Source organism: Pseudonaja textilis, chromosome 7 (genome assembly GCF_049901715.1).
Source record: "Pseudonaja textilis isolate UNSWEBS1 chromosome 7, rPseTex1.2, whole genome shotgun sequence".
NCBI lineage: Eukaryota > Metazoa > Chordata > Lepidosauria > Squamata > Elapidae > Pseudonaja > Pseudonaja textilis.
In genome coordinates this window covers 23,005,068-23,023,328 of record NC_141996.1, presented here as the reverse complement: position 1 = coordinate 23,023,328, position 18,261 = coordinate 23,005,068, and the positions used below count along the sequence as shown (strand labels likewise).

The 18,261-nt window shown below is 35.7% G+C and overlaps 1 protein-coding gene across 10 annotated transcripts in view; it reads right to left on the bottom strand.

The window, feature by feature from the left end:
* FRY (FRY microtubule binding protein) overlaps positions 1–18,261 on the bottom strand; it is a 184,696-nt gene that overhangs the window by 109,863 nt on the left and 56,572 nt on the right. For 9 of the 10 annotated variants that reach the window (XM_087937235.1, XM_087937236.1, XM_087937237.1 and 6 more), the window contains one exon: positions 6,059–6,258. In XM_087937235.1, coding sequence (XP_087793361.1) covers positions 6,059–6,178 — 120 coding nt within the window. In that variant the 5' untranslated portion in view covers positions 6,179–6,258. Of the gene's footprint in view, positions 1–6,058; positions 6,259–8,627; positions 8,812–18,261 lie in introns of those variants that run through there. The other variant, XM_087937231.1, reaches the window with a different exon arrangement.

Sequence of the window (18,261 nt, the reverse complement as noted above, 5' to 3'; positions counted from 1 at the left end):
GGGAGACACAAAGCAATGATATCCTTTTCTGATATGCTTCTGGCATTTGAGACGTGATTATAGAGTCTAATAATCTCCCATTTAAAGTATTACAGGGTGGAAAAACGGAAACTGCAATTAGTTGATATTAGAGCAGCAAGATTATTAAACTGGGACGGGCTGTGTTTTAATTTCTGTACCACTTCCCAATGCATTTCCAAACCCAAATCCCCTTCAACATCTTACTACAGCATGGGATCTAGTTATATGAAGGATTGCTTTCTTCCATTTGTACCTATCTGAAATTTTGATCTGCAGACATCAGGCTTTGACTACATAAACAAATTAACCACAAGGTAGACAACCTTTCTGAAAGTGATATTCTGTCATGGAAAAGTTCTAAACCTGAAGCTGTTTTTAGAGTCTTCTTTAGAAGTATGCAGAATAATCTGAAGCGGGAAAAGTACTTTGGATCTGCACAGGCATGCATACTCACGGCATCTGTCAACAGACTGATAAAGAAGCTGTGTCTTTTCCTCAGCTTGCATTGTAGCTCTGTGGTTCCAGGAAAATATATGCTTGCGCTAAGAAGGCAGCAATAGTTGAGCCACTGTGGCTTAGGCAGCACCTAAAGAGCCCTGCATCTTGACTTAGTTTAATAAGAAAAGGTATATTCTGTGGTGAGGTTTTGTGGACATTTGAACTAAGTACATATTCAAGATTGTGGTTATGGTAGAGAGCCTTAAATGTAATCTGCAAACTAAACTATGCCCACTTAAAGTATGGCTCTGTATGTCATCTGAACAAATGCTAAGTCCTCTACAAATGAACAGAAATGGTGCAAAATAGAGTCCTTCCTGCAACAGAATATAACAAGAACTATGGTGACACAGTGGTTAGAATGCAGCATTGCTGGCTAATTCTGCTCACTGCCAGGTGTTTGATCCTGACTGGCTCAAGGCTGACTCGGCCTTCCATCCTTCTGAGGTTGGTAAAATGAGGATCCAAATTGTTGGAGGCAATCTGTAAACTGCTTACAGTTACAGAGTGCTGTAAAGCACTATAAAGCAGTATATAAATCTGAGTGCTAAGTGCTACTATTTTAGTTTTCAACCCTGCATGCATTACTGTATTTCTTGGTTGAAATAAAGGTGCTCAAGGAATTAACTTTCCCTTCTCAATGCTTGCAGTGATGCACCTCTGACAGTTCATGGAACATGGCATCCTGAATAAATATTTTATAAGACAACTTATAAAGAATCGGACATTAAGTAGAAAAATCTAGTATTTTGTCTCAGCTAGTTCGCTCTGATTAATAGATAATTAACAGATAATCAGAGTTGGAAGGGACCTTGTAGGTCAGGGGTCACCAACCTTTTGGATCTCAGGGACCACCAAATTCAAACTTTTAAATCCCGAGGACCACTAATATGAATTTTTAAAAAAAGCTAATATATTTAATATAATTTTTATGTTAATTATATATATATATATTTAGTTAATATAGTTATAGTTAGTTAGTTATAGTTAATTAAATATATATATAAGAAATATATATATTTCTTAAGTTTTCGCTGGTATTACATGTATGGTATTGGCTTTGCTCAGGTATTTTCCCACGTCATAGTAGTTGCGCTTTTAAAGTTGTAGCAAAAGTTGTAAGAAGCCTGATGATGGCAGATGAGATTCTGCTGAAACGTCGCTACAACTTTAAAAGCACAACTACTATGACGTGGGAAAATACCCGAGCAAAGCCGAATGCCATACATACATACATACATATATATACACATACATACATACATACACACACACACATACACACACACACACATACATACATCATACACAAACAAACACACACACACACACACTCTTACTTATTTAATTATAACAAAAATGTAAATGCTTAATGATAACAAAATAAAATGTTCTGGGCTGGAAGCCTCCCCCACTTGGCACCTTCCAAAGAGACAGAAGAGCAGGCTGTGTGTGTGTGTGTGTGTGTGTGTGTGTGTGTGTGTGAGCTGAGGGGCCTGGGGCAACTGCTGTTGGGAGAAGCAGAGGGAGAAAGGGGGTTTTGCTCTCCTTGGGGGCAGCGCCCCTTGGCTGCCACTCCAGGGGCTTCTCAGTAGGCATCTGCCTGCAGAAGGACTGCCGCTCTTGGTGATTAATTGGTGGAGGGGAGGGGGAGAAAGTGGGAGCTCCTTTCAGATCCTGGGTGGAGGATTGAGAGGCTCAGATCTGCAGCCGGGGAAAAGCTGGGGGGCGGGCTCTTCCAGCCTCACCTGGAGACAGGCGAGGAAAGGTGTCCCTGGGGGCACTTCGCTCGCTTTAGCACTTCGCTGCCAAACCCAGCCACAGCCAGTGATTATTTGGGGGTGGGGTGGAAGAGAGAAAGTATCTCTCGCATTACCAGGGGAGGAAAGGAGACAAAACAAAGCTCACTCTTTCACTGAGACCTACAAAACGCCAATCTACCGTGTTCCAGGAGTTCTTCAAAATCATCAAACGCTCCTACTTGCAGTTCTCACACCTCCCAGCTAGGTCCCTGAGATGCACGCTCCCACACACGGCGGCGGCAACAACAGTCCCCGCCCCCAGTGCCCGCCATCAGCTCTCCCCATTAGTTTTCTAGCCTTGAATTGCTCCCGGCTCTCTCTCTTTCCTCCCCCCCCCCAGGTGCAGGGAGGAAAGGGAGACGGAGCCTTGCACAGCTCTCCCCTTTTCTAGCCCTTGCTGCCTCTCCCAACACCGAAGCCTCGGAAACGCAGGCAAAGCCGCCACAGCAGTAGCGCCCTGAGTTGCTTGCTTCTCCACTACTGCCTCCTCCTCCTCCTCCTCCAGCACCACTTCCTTCTCTGGGTAGGGCATTTCTTAACTAACCGAGCATGCTGAGGCAACTCAGGATGCTGAAACAAGATGGCGGTGCCCAAGCAAACATTCTTTGCAGCCCAGTACAAAACGATCCATGGACCGGTACCGTCCGGGGCCCGTGGTTGGGGACCACTGTTGTAGGTCATTTAGCCCAACCCCCCCACCCAAGTAGGAGACCCTACACCATTTCTGACAAATGGCAGTCCAATCTCTTCTTGAAAGGCTCAAGTGATGGCACTTCCACAACTTCCAAGGGCAAGCTGTTCCATTGGTTGATTGTTCTCACTGTCAGAAAGTTTCTCCTTATTTCCAAGTTAAATCTCTCCTTGTTCAGTTTCCATCCATTATTCCTTGTCTGGCCTACAGGCACTTTAGAAAATAGCTTGACCCCTTCCTCTCTGTGGCAGCCCCTCAAATATTGGAAGACTGCTATCATGTCTCCCCTGGTCCTTCTCTTCACTAGACTAGCCATGCCCAGTTCCGTAACCGTTCTTCATATGTTTTAGTCTCCAGTCCCCTAATCATCCTGGTTGTTCTTCTCTGTACTCAACATCTTTTTTGTAATGTGGTGACCAAAACTGGATGCAGTACTCTAGGCGTGGCCTTACTAAGGCTTTATAGAGTGGTATTAGTACCTCACTTGATCTTGATTGTATCCCTCTGTTAATACAATTTAGGATTGCATTAGCTTTTTTGGCTGCTGCTGCACACTGCACACTCATATTTAGCTGGTTGTTCACTAAGACTCCAAGATCCTTCACACAGTTACTGCTATTGGGCCTGGTTTCACCCAGTCTATGTGTGTACTTATGGTTTTTCATGCCTAAGTGTAGTACCTTACTTTTCTCTACACTGAATTTCATTTTGTTAGATACGGCCCAGTGTTCTAGTATGTCAAGCTCCCTCTGGATCTTGAGCCTATCTCAAAAAGTCAGGCTGCTTAGTGTTTAGAAGGATAACAGAATAGAATGACAGAGTTGATGGGGTCCTTGGAGGTCTTCTAGTCTAACACCCTGTTCCCTGCAGTAAATTCTATGCCATCAGGAGATCTAGACCAATAGATCTGATTGAAAACTGAAAAAAATCATCTTAAACAAAAGCAATGGGCAAAATAGTTTTGTACTATCGCAAAGAAAATTACATGGATTTGTAAATCTGCTCACAAAGAACTGAGGTTCATTCAAGCAAGAATTTATTAAATATTACTCTCACACACATATACCTTCATTTTAATGTTATTATCAAGTACTTCTAAAGAATATTTTTCCTTTCACTCTGACCAACAATCCAAGTCCTAATCTCATTATTTCTCTCAAAATCAAATATTTAATGATAAGTGTATTTTATTCTTTTCATTTGAAATAAATAGAAATTTAACATTTCACTGGTTTGCATTCAATGCATCTGTTAGATTAGAGAATAGTATGATTTGTAAAGGCTAAACAAGCTACTCATCTTGTTCTAATGACGTGGGGCTAATTCAAATATATAAAAGTTGAATTAACTATAGTGATGGACCAATTCTTGTATGGTTCTAAAATATTCTCCATTTTTCATTTTGACTCTAATCTCTGTGGAAAAATGCAGGTTTATTAGTAGTTGAGGAGCCTTGAGAAAGAAATACATTTTAAAGTCTTCAGGAATGAGAAGCATTTTGCTCCCTATAGGCATAAAGTCATCAGTAAAACAGTCTTCTTTCACATAGAATATAGTATATGAAAAGTGCCTAAAGACTCACAATCATGTTACAGCCTGTACTATATCAGATAGATTGCCCCCAAATTATTACAAAATTATTCATTTCTCTCTAATAGATTAATAGATAAGATTGATAGTCTATACAGTTACTTCATACAGTCAAAGAGACACAATAACACAATGAAAAAGTTGTGTGAACTATGTCATGAAAACGCTGACCAAAACTCATTGATTTTTTTTCAGGAGGATGAATGTGGCATAGATTCTTCCATTATTTTCTAAATGTTATTTTAAAAGTATCTCACAAGCACAGTCATAAACTAGACATTCTTTGGAAAATATAATTCTGCTTTACTACCTTATTGCCATGGAATAGGCTTGAATTAAATCTCATACCTGAACTTGGTCACTCTTACTTTTTGTTTTCTACCAATGTTATTTCACATATTTTATTTCCTGAAGCTGCTCAAAGAATCAATCATTTCCACAGGATCAGCAGTCAGGGAGAGGTCACTCAATAAAAGCAGCCCTGGTTGTTTAACAAGGCATTTGACAGAGTTGTCCACAAGATAACTAGGAAAACAGTGTCATCTGGAAACCTATGGACCATTAAGAGCCACTGTAACATTACAGACATTGCTGGTTTCAGTTAGATCCATCACTATAAGAAAGCGGTCTGTCTACAACAAGGGATTTATGGAAAAGTCCATAAGAACCAAGTAACATTTTATGTGCTCCAAGATAAAGGCCAGATACTGTATATAAATCAGGCTAGTGATGTCCAAGGCCATATTTATCATGGCAGCCAGAAATTCCTGAACTATTTTTGAACCTAGAAAGAGGAAGCAGAAATTTATCTAAGTCTGGGTGAATCAATATCCAGTATAGTAATGACATCAAGAGGTTTGATGGTAAAAGAATGGTAAAAGAGCAATACCCTCTACTTCACCCAAAAGCTAATCGCACAAATATCAGTCAAATTAGTGAATCAATGTTTCTTGTAACACCCACAGTGCGCCAATATATTATTGTCACTTCTCTGCCCTTGCCCCAAGAGCTGACAGAGCACATGAAACCTGGTCAAAGATATTTCAATGAGAGGCATACACCTCTTTTTCCCTTTGTCAAGCCAGCTCTTGGTAATACGTGTCAGGTTTGTCCTGTTATCCACAACTAATAAATATATTACAGGCAAACTTGGCATTCCAAAGAATAATCCTGAACCCAGTCTGATGCAATGACCCAAATGCCTGGGTTATTAAATCTTGTTAATCATTTTTGTCAACGTATTCGAGTTATATTCCCCTTATCCACCAAGGCAATACATTTTCCAAGGACATTCCATACATATTTCTTATCTTAGTAGAGCTGCTATTTTACAGGTCTTTAATCCCCCCACAGAGTAAAACAGTCATATTCCATTGGTTCAAGAGATTCTAGAAAATCGATTACAAATTAGTTTTAGTTCATTCTACACTGAAATGTTGATTTTTCTTTGACTTACCAGAGGTTCTGCCATGATGATGCGGATCTTGCGTTCAGCCAGGGTGGTAAAGTTAACAAATAAGCTTTTCAAGACATATTCTCCAGGCTTACTATCTGGATCAACATTGATAGGTAGCATGGTTGGAGGTCCCTTTTCCTTTTGTGTGCCAGAAACAGAAGGGACGGGTGGTTTAATGTATCCGTTACCCACTGGAGATGCTGAAAATTAAAAATGCAATATATACTTAATAAGACATAATTCAGATTACAAAATGATTTTATTCCAATATAGATTATACAATTTTATGAAGCAGCTTGCAAAGATGTTGAATGGATTAAAGCCTAATATTATTTTAATGTGAATATGTAAAGACATTATAGAGCTGTTAAAATTAAATATTAGGCAGTGGCATGATCTTCTAAAATGTAGAACAAAAAGAAGATAAGAGCACCCAGAGAGTCTGAATCTGTCTTATTCAAATAAAGTATCATAGCCAGTTCCTTTCCTGTGTGTCTGTGTATATAACCACAAAAGCATAATACTCACATATCACACAAATATACCAAAATAAGCTAATTATATTGCAGGGAGAATCCCAGACAAGGAGAGGTAGATTTCCCTGGACAATCTTTTCTGAACAACAGGCTCTCTTCTATTGTGCTCTCCTAGTATTTCATTAAGAAATAACGATTCCATGATATAATGGTGTCATTAAGGTTATATGCAGTTACATCTTTGGAAAAGGTTTTATAAAAATCTTTCTTAATTAGTGGTTGTAATGAGCTCCTTATAATTCAGGGGGAGCTGCTTCCAAAAATGCATAAGGTATGTCAGGAAATAACTCTAGTTACAACAAATAGGAATGTAACAGTGCAGAATGATCAAAAAAGAAAAAAATCATATTAACTCTATGAACCCAGAGAAATCAGGATTTTAAAAGGCAAAATAAAATATTGTGCCAGACTGAATGTTTGCCTAAAATGATGAATACTGATGGGAATATTAAATACTGATAAATAAATCAGACGACTACTCTTCATATCTGAAAGTTGCATTTAAAGTTGGATGCTCCACTCCCTCTGGGATGCAGTCTAAACAGGCAATATTTCTTATTTTTCATAATAATCCCCAGAATTGAAATACAGTTAGTACATTGAACTCTCATTTTGTATAGTAGTCAGTATTAATCAGAAGCAGATAGACTTAATTCTCAATGTTTCCTATTTGGAATAAATCAAGCTAATGTAAGAGGACACAACACAAATTAATTTTTGGTCACTTTTCTGTTGTTTACATAACAAAAAAAAAGTAATTTTATTTTTCCATACCAAACATTACAGCGTACAATTCAAGCTTTATCATATAAGAGACTTCTCTTTAACCCTTCCTATTTTTTAAACTAACCTTATTCCAAATACATATAGTTTTCCTGGTTTATTTCTTCACTCACTTGAGATCAGCATAATAAGCCATTTACTGAATATAGATCATAAATATTCTAAATATTGCTTTAAATATGAAAATGTCTGGGCAGTGCAGACTATTCTAACATAGCATCTTCTTATATACTTTATGTGACAAGTGAGTCAGATATAACAGCATTATCAACAACTGTTACTCTTGAAAGTAAGACAGTATCTGTGGACAATGGGAGGGCAGCTTAAGGTTAAATGTAAACAAAATTGAATTAGAAATTCATATTTTTGATCCCATATTGTTAGTCCTGTGAATTTATAGTCTTGTTTTAATCTCCCCATGTCAAAAATCTTAAATACTACAGACAAGTTCCAGGTGATCAAAACAATCGATTTTTTGCTGAAAGTTCTCTGAGAAATAATAAAATACAGGTATGATTTGTAGATTTTTAGTCTGTGGATTACTCCTCATCATTTAACTTTATTGTATTCAAGAAAATTTCTTAATCTCAACTGTTTTTCCACTCAAGGAACACCACAATGGCAGCAAGTATTGGTACATCACATACTTTTACTTTACTTAAACTACAGTTACAATTTAATTACCATTAACTTACCATTCTAATTTTATAATTAAAATAAGTTATAAAACATAAAATTAAGAAAAATGAAACATAACTATCCTATTCCTGTGGTTATGCATCAATTAGCTATTTTTCCCCTGGCTAAAAATAAATATCTAAATAAGTAGATTTCCTGGCTGATAATCCTTCTCCATTCTCAACCCTTTATTACTAAATTTTCTTCCCGTATTATTGTGCTGTGTTCTTTATGATAATTAAATGCAGCAGATAGGATAGTTGTACAGTATACACATGACACATGCATTAGAAGAATTCAAGATAAAAAATGATGTCCTTTCCATAGCTTTTCAAATACACAATATAACCAAAGATATTCCTTTGATTATAAAGCAAAACCAATGAAGAAAGATATATCAGACAAAACCCAAACCTCATTAAGTTTATCAAAAGCAGGCAGTATTTTTGTTATCTGCCCACATCTATATCTATAAATCTAAATATATTTGGCTTTTAAATACAGAAAACTGTAACAAATCAATTTAAAATTCAAACTTATGGAAAGGCTTTTTGTCTTTCTTTTTTACCTACCAAGTCCTTTTATTAAGCTGATCACACTGGATCGCCGCCAGCAGGCCAGTGAAATCTCCATGAGGATGACAATATCAAAAAATTTCCCGGTCATAAAATTTATTTGTTTCTATAGCTGAGAAAAAAAATGACTTGCTTCATGTCCCTGGCTTGGTCATTTTGTTACAGAAGTTTTTATTAACTTCAGATTCAAAGCTAGAACTTTGGGGTTTTAATGAAGACAACCTGTAGCTTCCTGATCAGAACACATTTTCCATAACCAAAGAGGTAATTTTTAGCCTCAGTGTATGATGATGATCTACAACTTGCAGAGTAGCAGCCAGTCTATATTTATCCACAAGCACATACTATACTGACAGATTAGCAAAACTACTTCATGCACTCCAAGCACATGAGACCTGCTTGTATAGCCTGCGTAAACAACTCTTGCATACCAACAACATATATTATCGTACAGAGCACAGTGAAGGTAGCAATTCTCCCCAGAAAAGTTAGGTAACACTGAGATAACACAGAATAAATGATAAAAACACTTGCTTTCTAACCAAAGGTCCTAAATCACGCATAGGAACAATATGAATTCCTTTAGACACAACACAGAGGGTGTCCTTTTAACAGTGTCAAAAGAAGTGTGAAATTGCACATCCTCAAAGAAAGTTACAATTTATACTGTGACTAAAATTTGCACATTTGTTGAGGATAAACCCTCCATGCTTATTCCCGAACAGGATTAGAATATTAAACTAGTATGAAATACTGAATAGAATTTAATATGCTACAATTCACAGCAAATGTTGTTCTAAGATGACTTACAAACTGTTTTTTAACCCACCAAGAACTACATGAACATTTCCAGGTGTTTACCAAGTCAGGACTGACTAGAAAATCCAAACTTACACAATTTAACAAGTTAAAAATAGCAGCATAAAATGAATTCTATGGAAATTACATTAACTATAATGAAAAGAAAGTTATTCCAAAGAAAAAAGTGAAATCTCCAACAACTACATTTAAATTTGAATCGACAAGCTATTATTTATAATAAAAATAACAATAATCATTACATTATGTCAAAGGGAAACATTTATCTTTTCAAGGACTAATTAAAATGAAAAATGCAAGATGGCTCACATCTGAGTAGCTGCCAAGAATAGTGCAAGACTGCCTATAACCTCTCTTCTTCAATTCATAGAGTTGTATCTTTCCAACAATGTATCTTGCTATCTTAGGAGAGATAACAAATTCCAAACAAACTTGCCAAACTCGCTAAAACTAACAACAGCTAGCTAACTGTTCAAACCCCCTTCCCCCAAAGGGTGGAACCAGACAGAAAAGAGGGGAAGTCAGCCCACTGAATTCTGCTTCTGATGATTTTTAAAAAATATTTCAAGAAATATACATTTCTTGTCATAAAATCAAGCATAAATCCAAAGGGTTTAGGGAGATCCTCTCAACTTTCTTTACAGAAAGAAAATTGGAATATAAATAGGTATAGATGATTCAAGCGTGTAGATATACAAATCATCAAGAGCACAATGTCTAGGAATGTAGAATATAGGTAGATCAAGAATATAGGTAGATATAGATCTATCTATAATATAGATATAGAGAAATATAGAATAAAGGATATTCTATAGAGATAGAATAGAGATATTAAAAGTGCAATGACTATGCCAAAGTACATGGATATGGAATAAAACCAATTAATTAATACTGTAGCTAACTTCTAGTCACTTTAGGAGTTTATATGATGTGTGATAGTGCTATAAGATAAATGTCAAAGACAGTTTTTCTACTTGTAAAAGGTGCTGCAGAATTTATTGAAAAATTGTAGCAGGATGAATTGTTTCTGCAACCTTTTGTGCAATCAGTTTTGAAACAGTAATATTCACTTTCTTCTTTTCATTCATGACTTCAACTTCAAGCAAGAAAGGATGGAGAGCCAATATCAAGCCAACCAACTTCAAACAATCATACTAGGATGGTCACACCAGTAGTGGACATAATATAATTCCACTCCTCCCTTTCTTTCCTTTTATCCCTCAAGCAGAGGTACACATAAACACATACTCCTCTGCAAACATTGCAGCGAGGCGTTTAAAGCTTCTATACATTCAGAAGCAATTTTCTAAAAAGTGGTCAGAACTTGGGATAGAGAATGAACCTCTCCTCTCATGAGCACAAACCTTCTTTTCAAAAATACTTCTGCACAATCATTAGCCTTTAAAATAACACTCACAATAGAAGCAATTTTAAACCCTTGGGGGGTGGGAAACTTGTTATTTCCATTTAACCTTTTCCCCTGTAGAGCAAACTCAGTTGCACTGGGGTGGTGGGGTGGATGGAATAGCTTCCTTAAATTGCCTGTGGACTGAATGAGAAACCAGAAAAGCTGTACTTTTTTTGGAGGGGGCTCCCCAAATTATTTAATTTACACTATAGAATTCTTTTGTTAAAAAACATCAGTAAAAAGCACAATTATATCACCTGACTCACTAGTAGCTATCATATCATCAGAACTACTATTATAAATTTTAATTAGTGAAAAGTAAAACACAAGATCTGGCTATATTTCAAAACATAAATAAATGTGCTGAAGTTGGAAACCAGCAAGACTTGGTTTTATGCTATATTAAGACATTTATGAGAATACAATCAACCTAAGGAAACTAAATACAAAGTCTCATCGATTGCCTAAAACCATTTTCTGAAAACATGTGGAATATATGCACATAGCAAATCTCACCAGGATATACTTAATAAGAGACACTACATCAAATGTGCAAACTTTTGAGAGAATCTCAAGAATCATTAGCGATCCTGCAAAAATATATGGATTTATCATGGAAAAATGAAACTTACACCGCCTTTTACACTTATTTAATATTAATTTATAGTGGCTAAATATAATTCAAAAGTACCAAATGCAAATCTTATGAAACAACTGGTATGAATGGAATACTGCCAACCAATATCCGATAAGAACCTTCCTCTATTTTTAATAGATGATGCAACCATATATACAGAAAGGTTTAACTAATAATGCAAGTACATTTCATGTCACGAAACAAAAGGCCTCAGAGAGAGAAATACAGAGAGTTTTTCAATTGTTATTGCTTTGGAAAGATGGTTGAACTTCTATCTCATTATATTTAAAAGAAAATTTTATTTTCATTAACTATATTGGTCCTCACCAGAGGTGGCATTCAGCAGGTTCTAACCAGTTCTAGAGAACCGGTAGCGGAAATTTTGAGTAGTTCAGAGAACCACCAAATACCACGTCTGACTGGAGATTTTACAGTATCCTTCCCCTGCCATGCCCACCAAGCCACGCCCACAGAACTGGTAGTAAAAAAAATTGAATCCCACCACTGGTCCTCATGTAGTTAAGATCTTTGAGACTGGTTCCTAAATGGTTCCTCATCTAAAATTTCCAATCGTTCGTTTTGGAGAAATCCCAAGAGAATCAATTTCTAATTGGCCAGTCCTTGAATCAAGCTGTTGATTAGTTCTTTGTGGGTAGATTTGTGATTAGTCTATTTTCTTGTATTCCTGCCACACAGACTTTTGAGAGATCAGCTTGCCAGGTTCAAAACAACAGCCCAACCCAATAAAGCTGCTCACTCTGCCTTTGAATTGCTAGTGAAATATCAGGCCACTATAAAACCAGACCATGGACATTCAGCCCAGAAGCTCATTGCTACTTTATTGATACCAACCGTGAAAGCCTACACGAGTACAGCTAGATGTCACATATCGATGGTGCTGTTTAGTAACCATTCAAAGTTATGATGGCGCTGAAAAAGTAACTTTACAACCAGTCTTTACATTTACAACCACTGCAGCACCCTATGTCACATGATCATCATTTATGTATTTCACAACCAGTTTAGAGCCAACAAAGAAATCAGAAATAACAGTGCAAGTTGTAGTCACATGATGCTCATTTAATGAAGACATAAAGGAATTTATTACCTCCTTGCTTTCCCATAGACATTCATAATCTACAGATAGTCTTCTACTTACAACTTTCATTGCTAAGCAGATAAACGAGATAAATGAGTAGTGCAGATTTTAGATCTTTTTTTGCCCTGGTGGTAAAGCGAATCACACAGTTCTTAAGTGAATCCAGATTCCCCCATTGACTTTGACTGTTGGAAATTAACTGAGATCGCAAATGTGGATCATGTGACCTTGGAATACTGCAACTGTTGTAAATACATGTTGGTTGCCGATGCCTCAGCAGTTATAAGTGTAAAGACTGGTCACAAGTCACTTTTTTCATTCCCATCAAAATTTCAAACGATTGCTAAATAAATGGTTATAAATTGAGGACTACCTATACATTTATATCAAAATCAAAAATCTACATATAAAAATGACCATAAGAAAAATACTAAACACTAATACTAATAATGATACCATACTAATGTCAAATACTAATACTAAAAATAATATGGTAAGTAGTCATAACATTAAATCTGTGTGCCTCCCAACTCTCAATGACTCTGGACAACAATGAAATGTAGAAATTTCAGTGCAATAAATAAAAGATATAGTTAAAAGATGAAAAGGGTGATGAAGAAGAAAATAGTGCAGTATCTCCATCAGCTTCCTTAAAGTAATGAACAATGTATGAACTCTTTACGGGACAATACTGTACACAAATATAATTTGTAAACAAAAGTTTATATGGTCACTTTTCTTGATAGATTGAAAATATTAAATTCAGTTACTACGTTTTCAGTCACATATAAAGTAAATATAATGCTGTTAGCCATAAAATAGTTACTAAGAAATTACTTAACATTGCCTTTCAAATGAGAACTTTCCTGTAAGACAGTGGAGGAAAACAAACGTTCCACTGTTGTTTTAAATTTCTCTGTAAATAACTATCTACAATTATAACTCCTAGCATATAACCAGTATAAACAGAGCATCAAAATTTAACTTTGCATAAATAAATAATTTTGTAAATGTTATTTTGTCCTGTTAAATGGAAAATATTTTCAAACATGACAGTAAAATTAATCTTAGAACATGTTCTCGTAAATTATCTCAAGTACTTTTGCTTAGCTGAATACTAACATGTCTTTTCTTCTTTTCATTTCTCTTACAGTATCAGTCAAATAAGTTTAATAGCAATAAAGTTAAAATATTAGAAAAACTGCCCATAAGCAAATACATACATTCAGATGCCTATATAAAAAGACTTACTGCATGTATATCCTGCCTTTCTTCCATGAACTCTAGGGGGCAAGCCAGTTAAAGCAGATTCCATCCAATAACATTGGCCAGCACGGCAAATACTGTACTGTTACATCGTGGAAATTTATAAGACTTGTCCTACACCAAGGCTTCTGTATTTACAGTTGTAAGTTATAGCTAATTAGGGAGATGTCTGAAAGTAGTTTTATATATGATTTTTATTGAAAGTTTTAAGAAAAGTAATGAGTACTATTACAAACTAATATAGAATATAAAAGGGGAAAGAGAAAGAGAGAAAAAATAAAAAATAAAAGTGCAGAAAGAAAACAATTGTAGAAGAAAAATAGGAAGAAAAAAGATAAACAAATATATAGAGACATGGCTTCTAATTTTCCCAAAAGTTATATATTACATATAACTATTTTAGCTTCTCTGTCTCTAAAGTTAGAAAGAATAGAATAGAATAGAATTCTTTATTGGCCAAGTGTGATTAGACACACAAGGAATTTGTCTTGTATTATCTATTATGTCTAATCATCAAAAATAGCAATCATTTTATTTTTTCTTATTTTTATGCAAAAAGTCAACCAGTTTCCAATCACCAATATATACATATATTCTGTTCTTTGTCTAATCAAAAAGTCACTTTAGCCATTTCAGCAAGATCTGTCTCTTCACCAATCATTCCTTCTCCATTCTAGGTACTGCCAAATCTTTCCATGTTCGTGCATACAATAATTATGCATATAAAAAGTGTTTCATGGCTCTTTTCTAACTGCTTATTCATCAGTTCCAAGAAAAAAAAGTTATAGTTTCAACTGAATGTTAACCTGTAAAATCCTCTGAAATACTGTTTGTATTTGACCCTATATGTATTTGGCAGAATTTTCTAGCTTTTCTACATATCCACCAACCATAATAAAATGACCCTAGTTGTTCATATTTCTAAATTTGAAGTACCTTTATACATTCTGGATAATTTTCCGGTATCATATATCAAAGGCATATCATTTTATAAAGATTCTTCTTAAGATTATAGTATACTTTAAATTCCAATCCTTTTAATGACATATGTTCCCATTGTTCCATTTGTATATTATAAGCAAACATTTTAGCCCATTTTATCAAATTCTTTGACCTCCATTCAAATTTCAATAAAAGTTGACAGTTTAGCAATTATATGTTTATTATTTGTACACAATTCCATTTTAAATTCTGTCTTACATGGTATACCATAAATTACTCTGTCTACTTTAAATGTTTCTGATAACTGTAAGAAAACTATTGTTAATAGTTATTGACTATTGCCTTTATTAGCAGTAGTTCTCTTAATTTTATTATACATTCCCCTTGATCTCACAATATGTTAACCATTTATTATTATTATTTATTGCACAGTCAGCCAGATGTTCAGACTGGGTTTGGAATTTTTGTTTACCTATCGAATCCTTATCAAGGACCTGGCATAGGCAAATCTGGATGTTTGATGGTGTTACAGATATCGCCACAGGATGGAAGCTGTTCCAAGTAAAGCTGCCTTCTGCAATTGACTGATGGCAAATTTGTCAATGCCTATGGTGTTCAAGTGGTGCTCCAGTTGTTTTGGGATTGCACCCAAGGCGCCTATTACTATTAGTACTAGCCTTGCTTGCCTTTGCCATAGTCGTTCTATTTCTATTTGTAGGTCTTTGTATTTTGTTATCTTCTTCAATTCCTTCTCTTCTATACTTCTGTCTCCAGGCACTGCCACATCCACTATCCAGACTTTTTGTCTTTCTTATCGGCAACTGTTAAGTCCAGGGTGTTATGTGGCAGGTGCCTGGCTGTCTGGATTCTAAAGTCCCAGAGCAATTTAACTTTTTCAGTTTCTATGACTTTTTCTATTTTATAGTCCAATTAGTTCTTGCTTACAGCAAATGATATCATCATCATCGTTTCTCATTTATAAAGTTTCTTGTGCTGAGAGCCATAAAGGTGTTTTCAGGTTCATCGTTCATTTTATATCTCTACCATACTCTCAATATGGCACATCTAACATAATGATTCTTTCATATTCTCAATATGGCACATCTAACATAATGATTTTTAAAATCTATATTAAGCTTAGCTTTATTGTACCAGTCTGAAAGTACTCTAGCTTTATCAAGCAGTATATTATTATTGTTGTTGTTATTGTTATTATATGCTGACTGTTTTACCCTGTCTATTATTATAATTTAGCATCCTAAGGATGTGTAGAAAGCCTACTAACAACTCCTACAATACTCTAATTTTCAGGGATGGGATTCAATTTTTTTAACAAGCGGTTCTGTGGGCATGGCTTAGTTGGTGGGCGTGGCTTGGTGGTCATGTTATTGGCTGGGCGTGGCCAACTCAATATCACTCACATCAAGGCACGCATCTCCTCACCTGGACTCTCATGACTGTGGGGATGCTGCAACAGATGTAAGTGTGAGAAATGGTCATAAGTCACTTTTTTCAGTGCCATTGTAACTTTGAATGGTCACTCCACACAAGCAAAGTACCAGCAAAGGAGGGAAAAAAACTCCAGAGAAGTTCCTGAGAACCAAGAATGCCAAGAACGTAATAAGGTTTAATGGAGAGGCAGTTTCTGTAAGCAACACCAGAATGTTTCCTTCCTGCCTTTCTTACAGGATTGGGCCAGTAATTTCTTCTAACAACTGGTTCTCCAAAGTGCTTAGAACGTTAACAACTAGTTCTAGCGAATAGGTGCAAACTGGTAGAATCCCCCCCTGCTAATTTTGTTCTGCTGCCTTTTCTTTATTACTGCCTGCTTACGTGCTCTCTAAGTGAAGCAGTGCCAGAGAAGGGACAATGGAAGAGCACTCTTTTCTTCTTCTTCTGAGTCCAAAGTGAAAGAGAAAACAATTTTTCAGGGGGTATCAAAAGTCAGGTCCCCCACAGGCAACTTATTATATTTAATTGGCTGCCATTTTCTTTTAAACAATTGCTTATTCGTTTGATGCATGATCTTTGAACATTCCCAAGTATAGTAACATTTTATCTGGAAAAAAATAACTTAATAAAACTTTTTGTGATTAGTTTATAGACCTGACCTTTGGTACAACCTGTATAAAAGCTACAGCAATAGGACATGTTATGGGGTTTACATTGAAGACTAACTTCTTGAGAAAGCTGGAGCTCATGCTTTTTTGTGATTCCTATATTATCTTCATGTATGCCTCACTAGCTGCCCTAGATGAAACAGGAGAAATTAGCTAAAATCTTGAACATTTTAAATTGCATTTTCAATGCCTTTCTTAGATTGTTCTAAAACCAGAAAGTTATAAGATTCAAACAAATGCAAGATCATCTTCTGGTAATCCAGATACTATTCTATCTTTTATACTGTATACTACAAACCTCTGGCCATTTCTTTATAAACCCAACAGAAATGAAAAAGCTGCAATTTTCCCCAAATATTGCCATCCTTTGTACCCACCTTTTAGCTCTTCTTTTAAATATGCAATCAGGTATTTGCTTCATTCCACAAGTGGATAGGCATTCTCCCAAAATGAGTGACTTTCAACAAATCAACAAATAGTAATCAGTCAACGAACGAGAATTTAAAACTTGTATATTATTAGTGATGTTTAACTGACATGAAAATAAAACAATGTGAAGCATTGTGTAAATAAAACAAACAACTTGTATAGATAATTAACAATAAACATCACATGCCGCCTGAGAACATTTGTATTGGGACATCACTTTGTAACAGGCACAATGACATGCTATTTTGGCATAATGAATTATTATTCCTGGTATCATGAGATCAGCTCTATGGTGCTTCTGGAAAAAAATTCATTTTGTATGTTCACGTTAATGCAAACACAAATTATGTGATAGGCATGTAAATGAAAGTTTACTTTTGTAGTGTATATTTAAGGATTTATATACGTATTTAACTTCTCCTTCTACAGGCATAATCTGCGCCATCCCCTCTCAAGAACCTAAAGTCTGCTTCTTTCAACAACACATCAGTTTCGATATTTGTGGGAATCAAGTGAACCCCATTTTTGCTTTTAGAATCAAAATCTTCCTTTATCTATGATTGCTATATCAATACTAATAACCACTGATATTAATCATGCTAACCTAAGGTAGAATGCTAATTTATCAGGCTTTCAGTATAAGAAACTTGGATGCTCTTCATAGGTTTTATTGACATTAAATAGAAAGATATGGAAAGAGAACAAATGAAGCCGAGGACGAATGGAAACATGCTAATATTTCCACCTAAAATTATAACCATGAATCTACTTCTAAGTATAATCTATTCAAAAATGAATATCGAATTGGAGCATGTGCAGTGTTCCTGAATTTTTTTCTTGTAAAATAACTTGTTTGTCTCCCTTTCACCAGGAACACAGCCCATACATGACCCAGGAAAAGACGCAGCTGC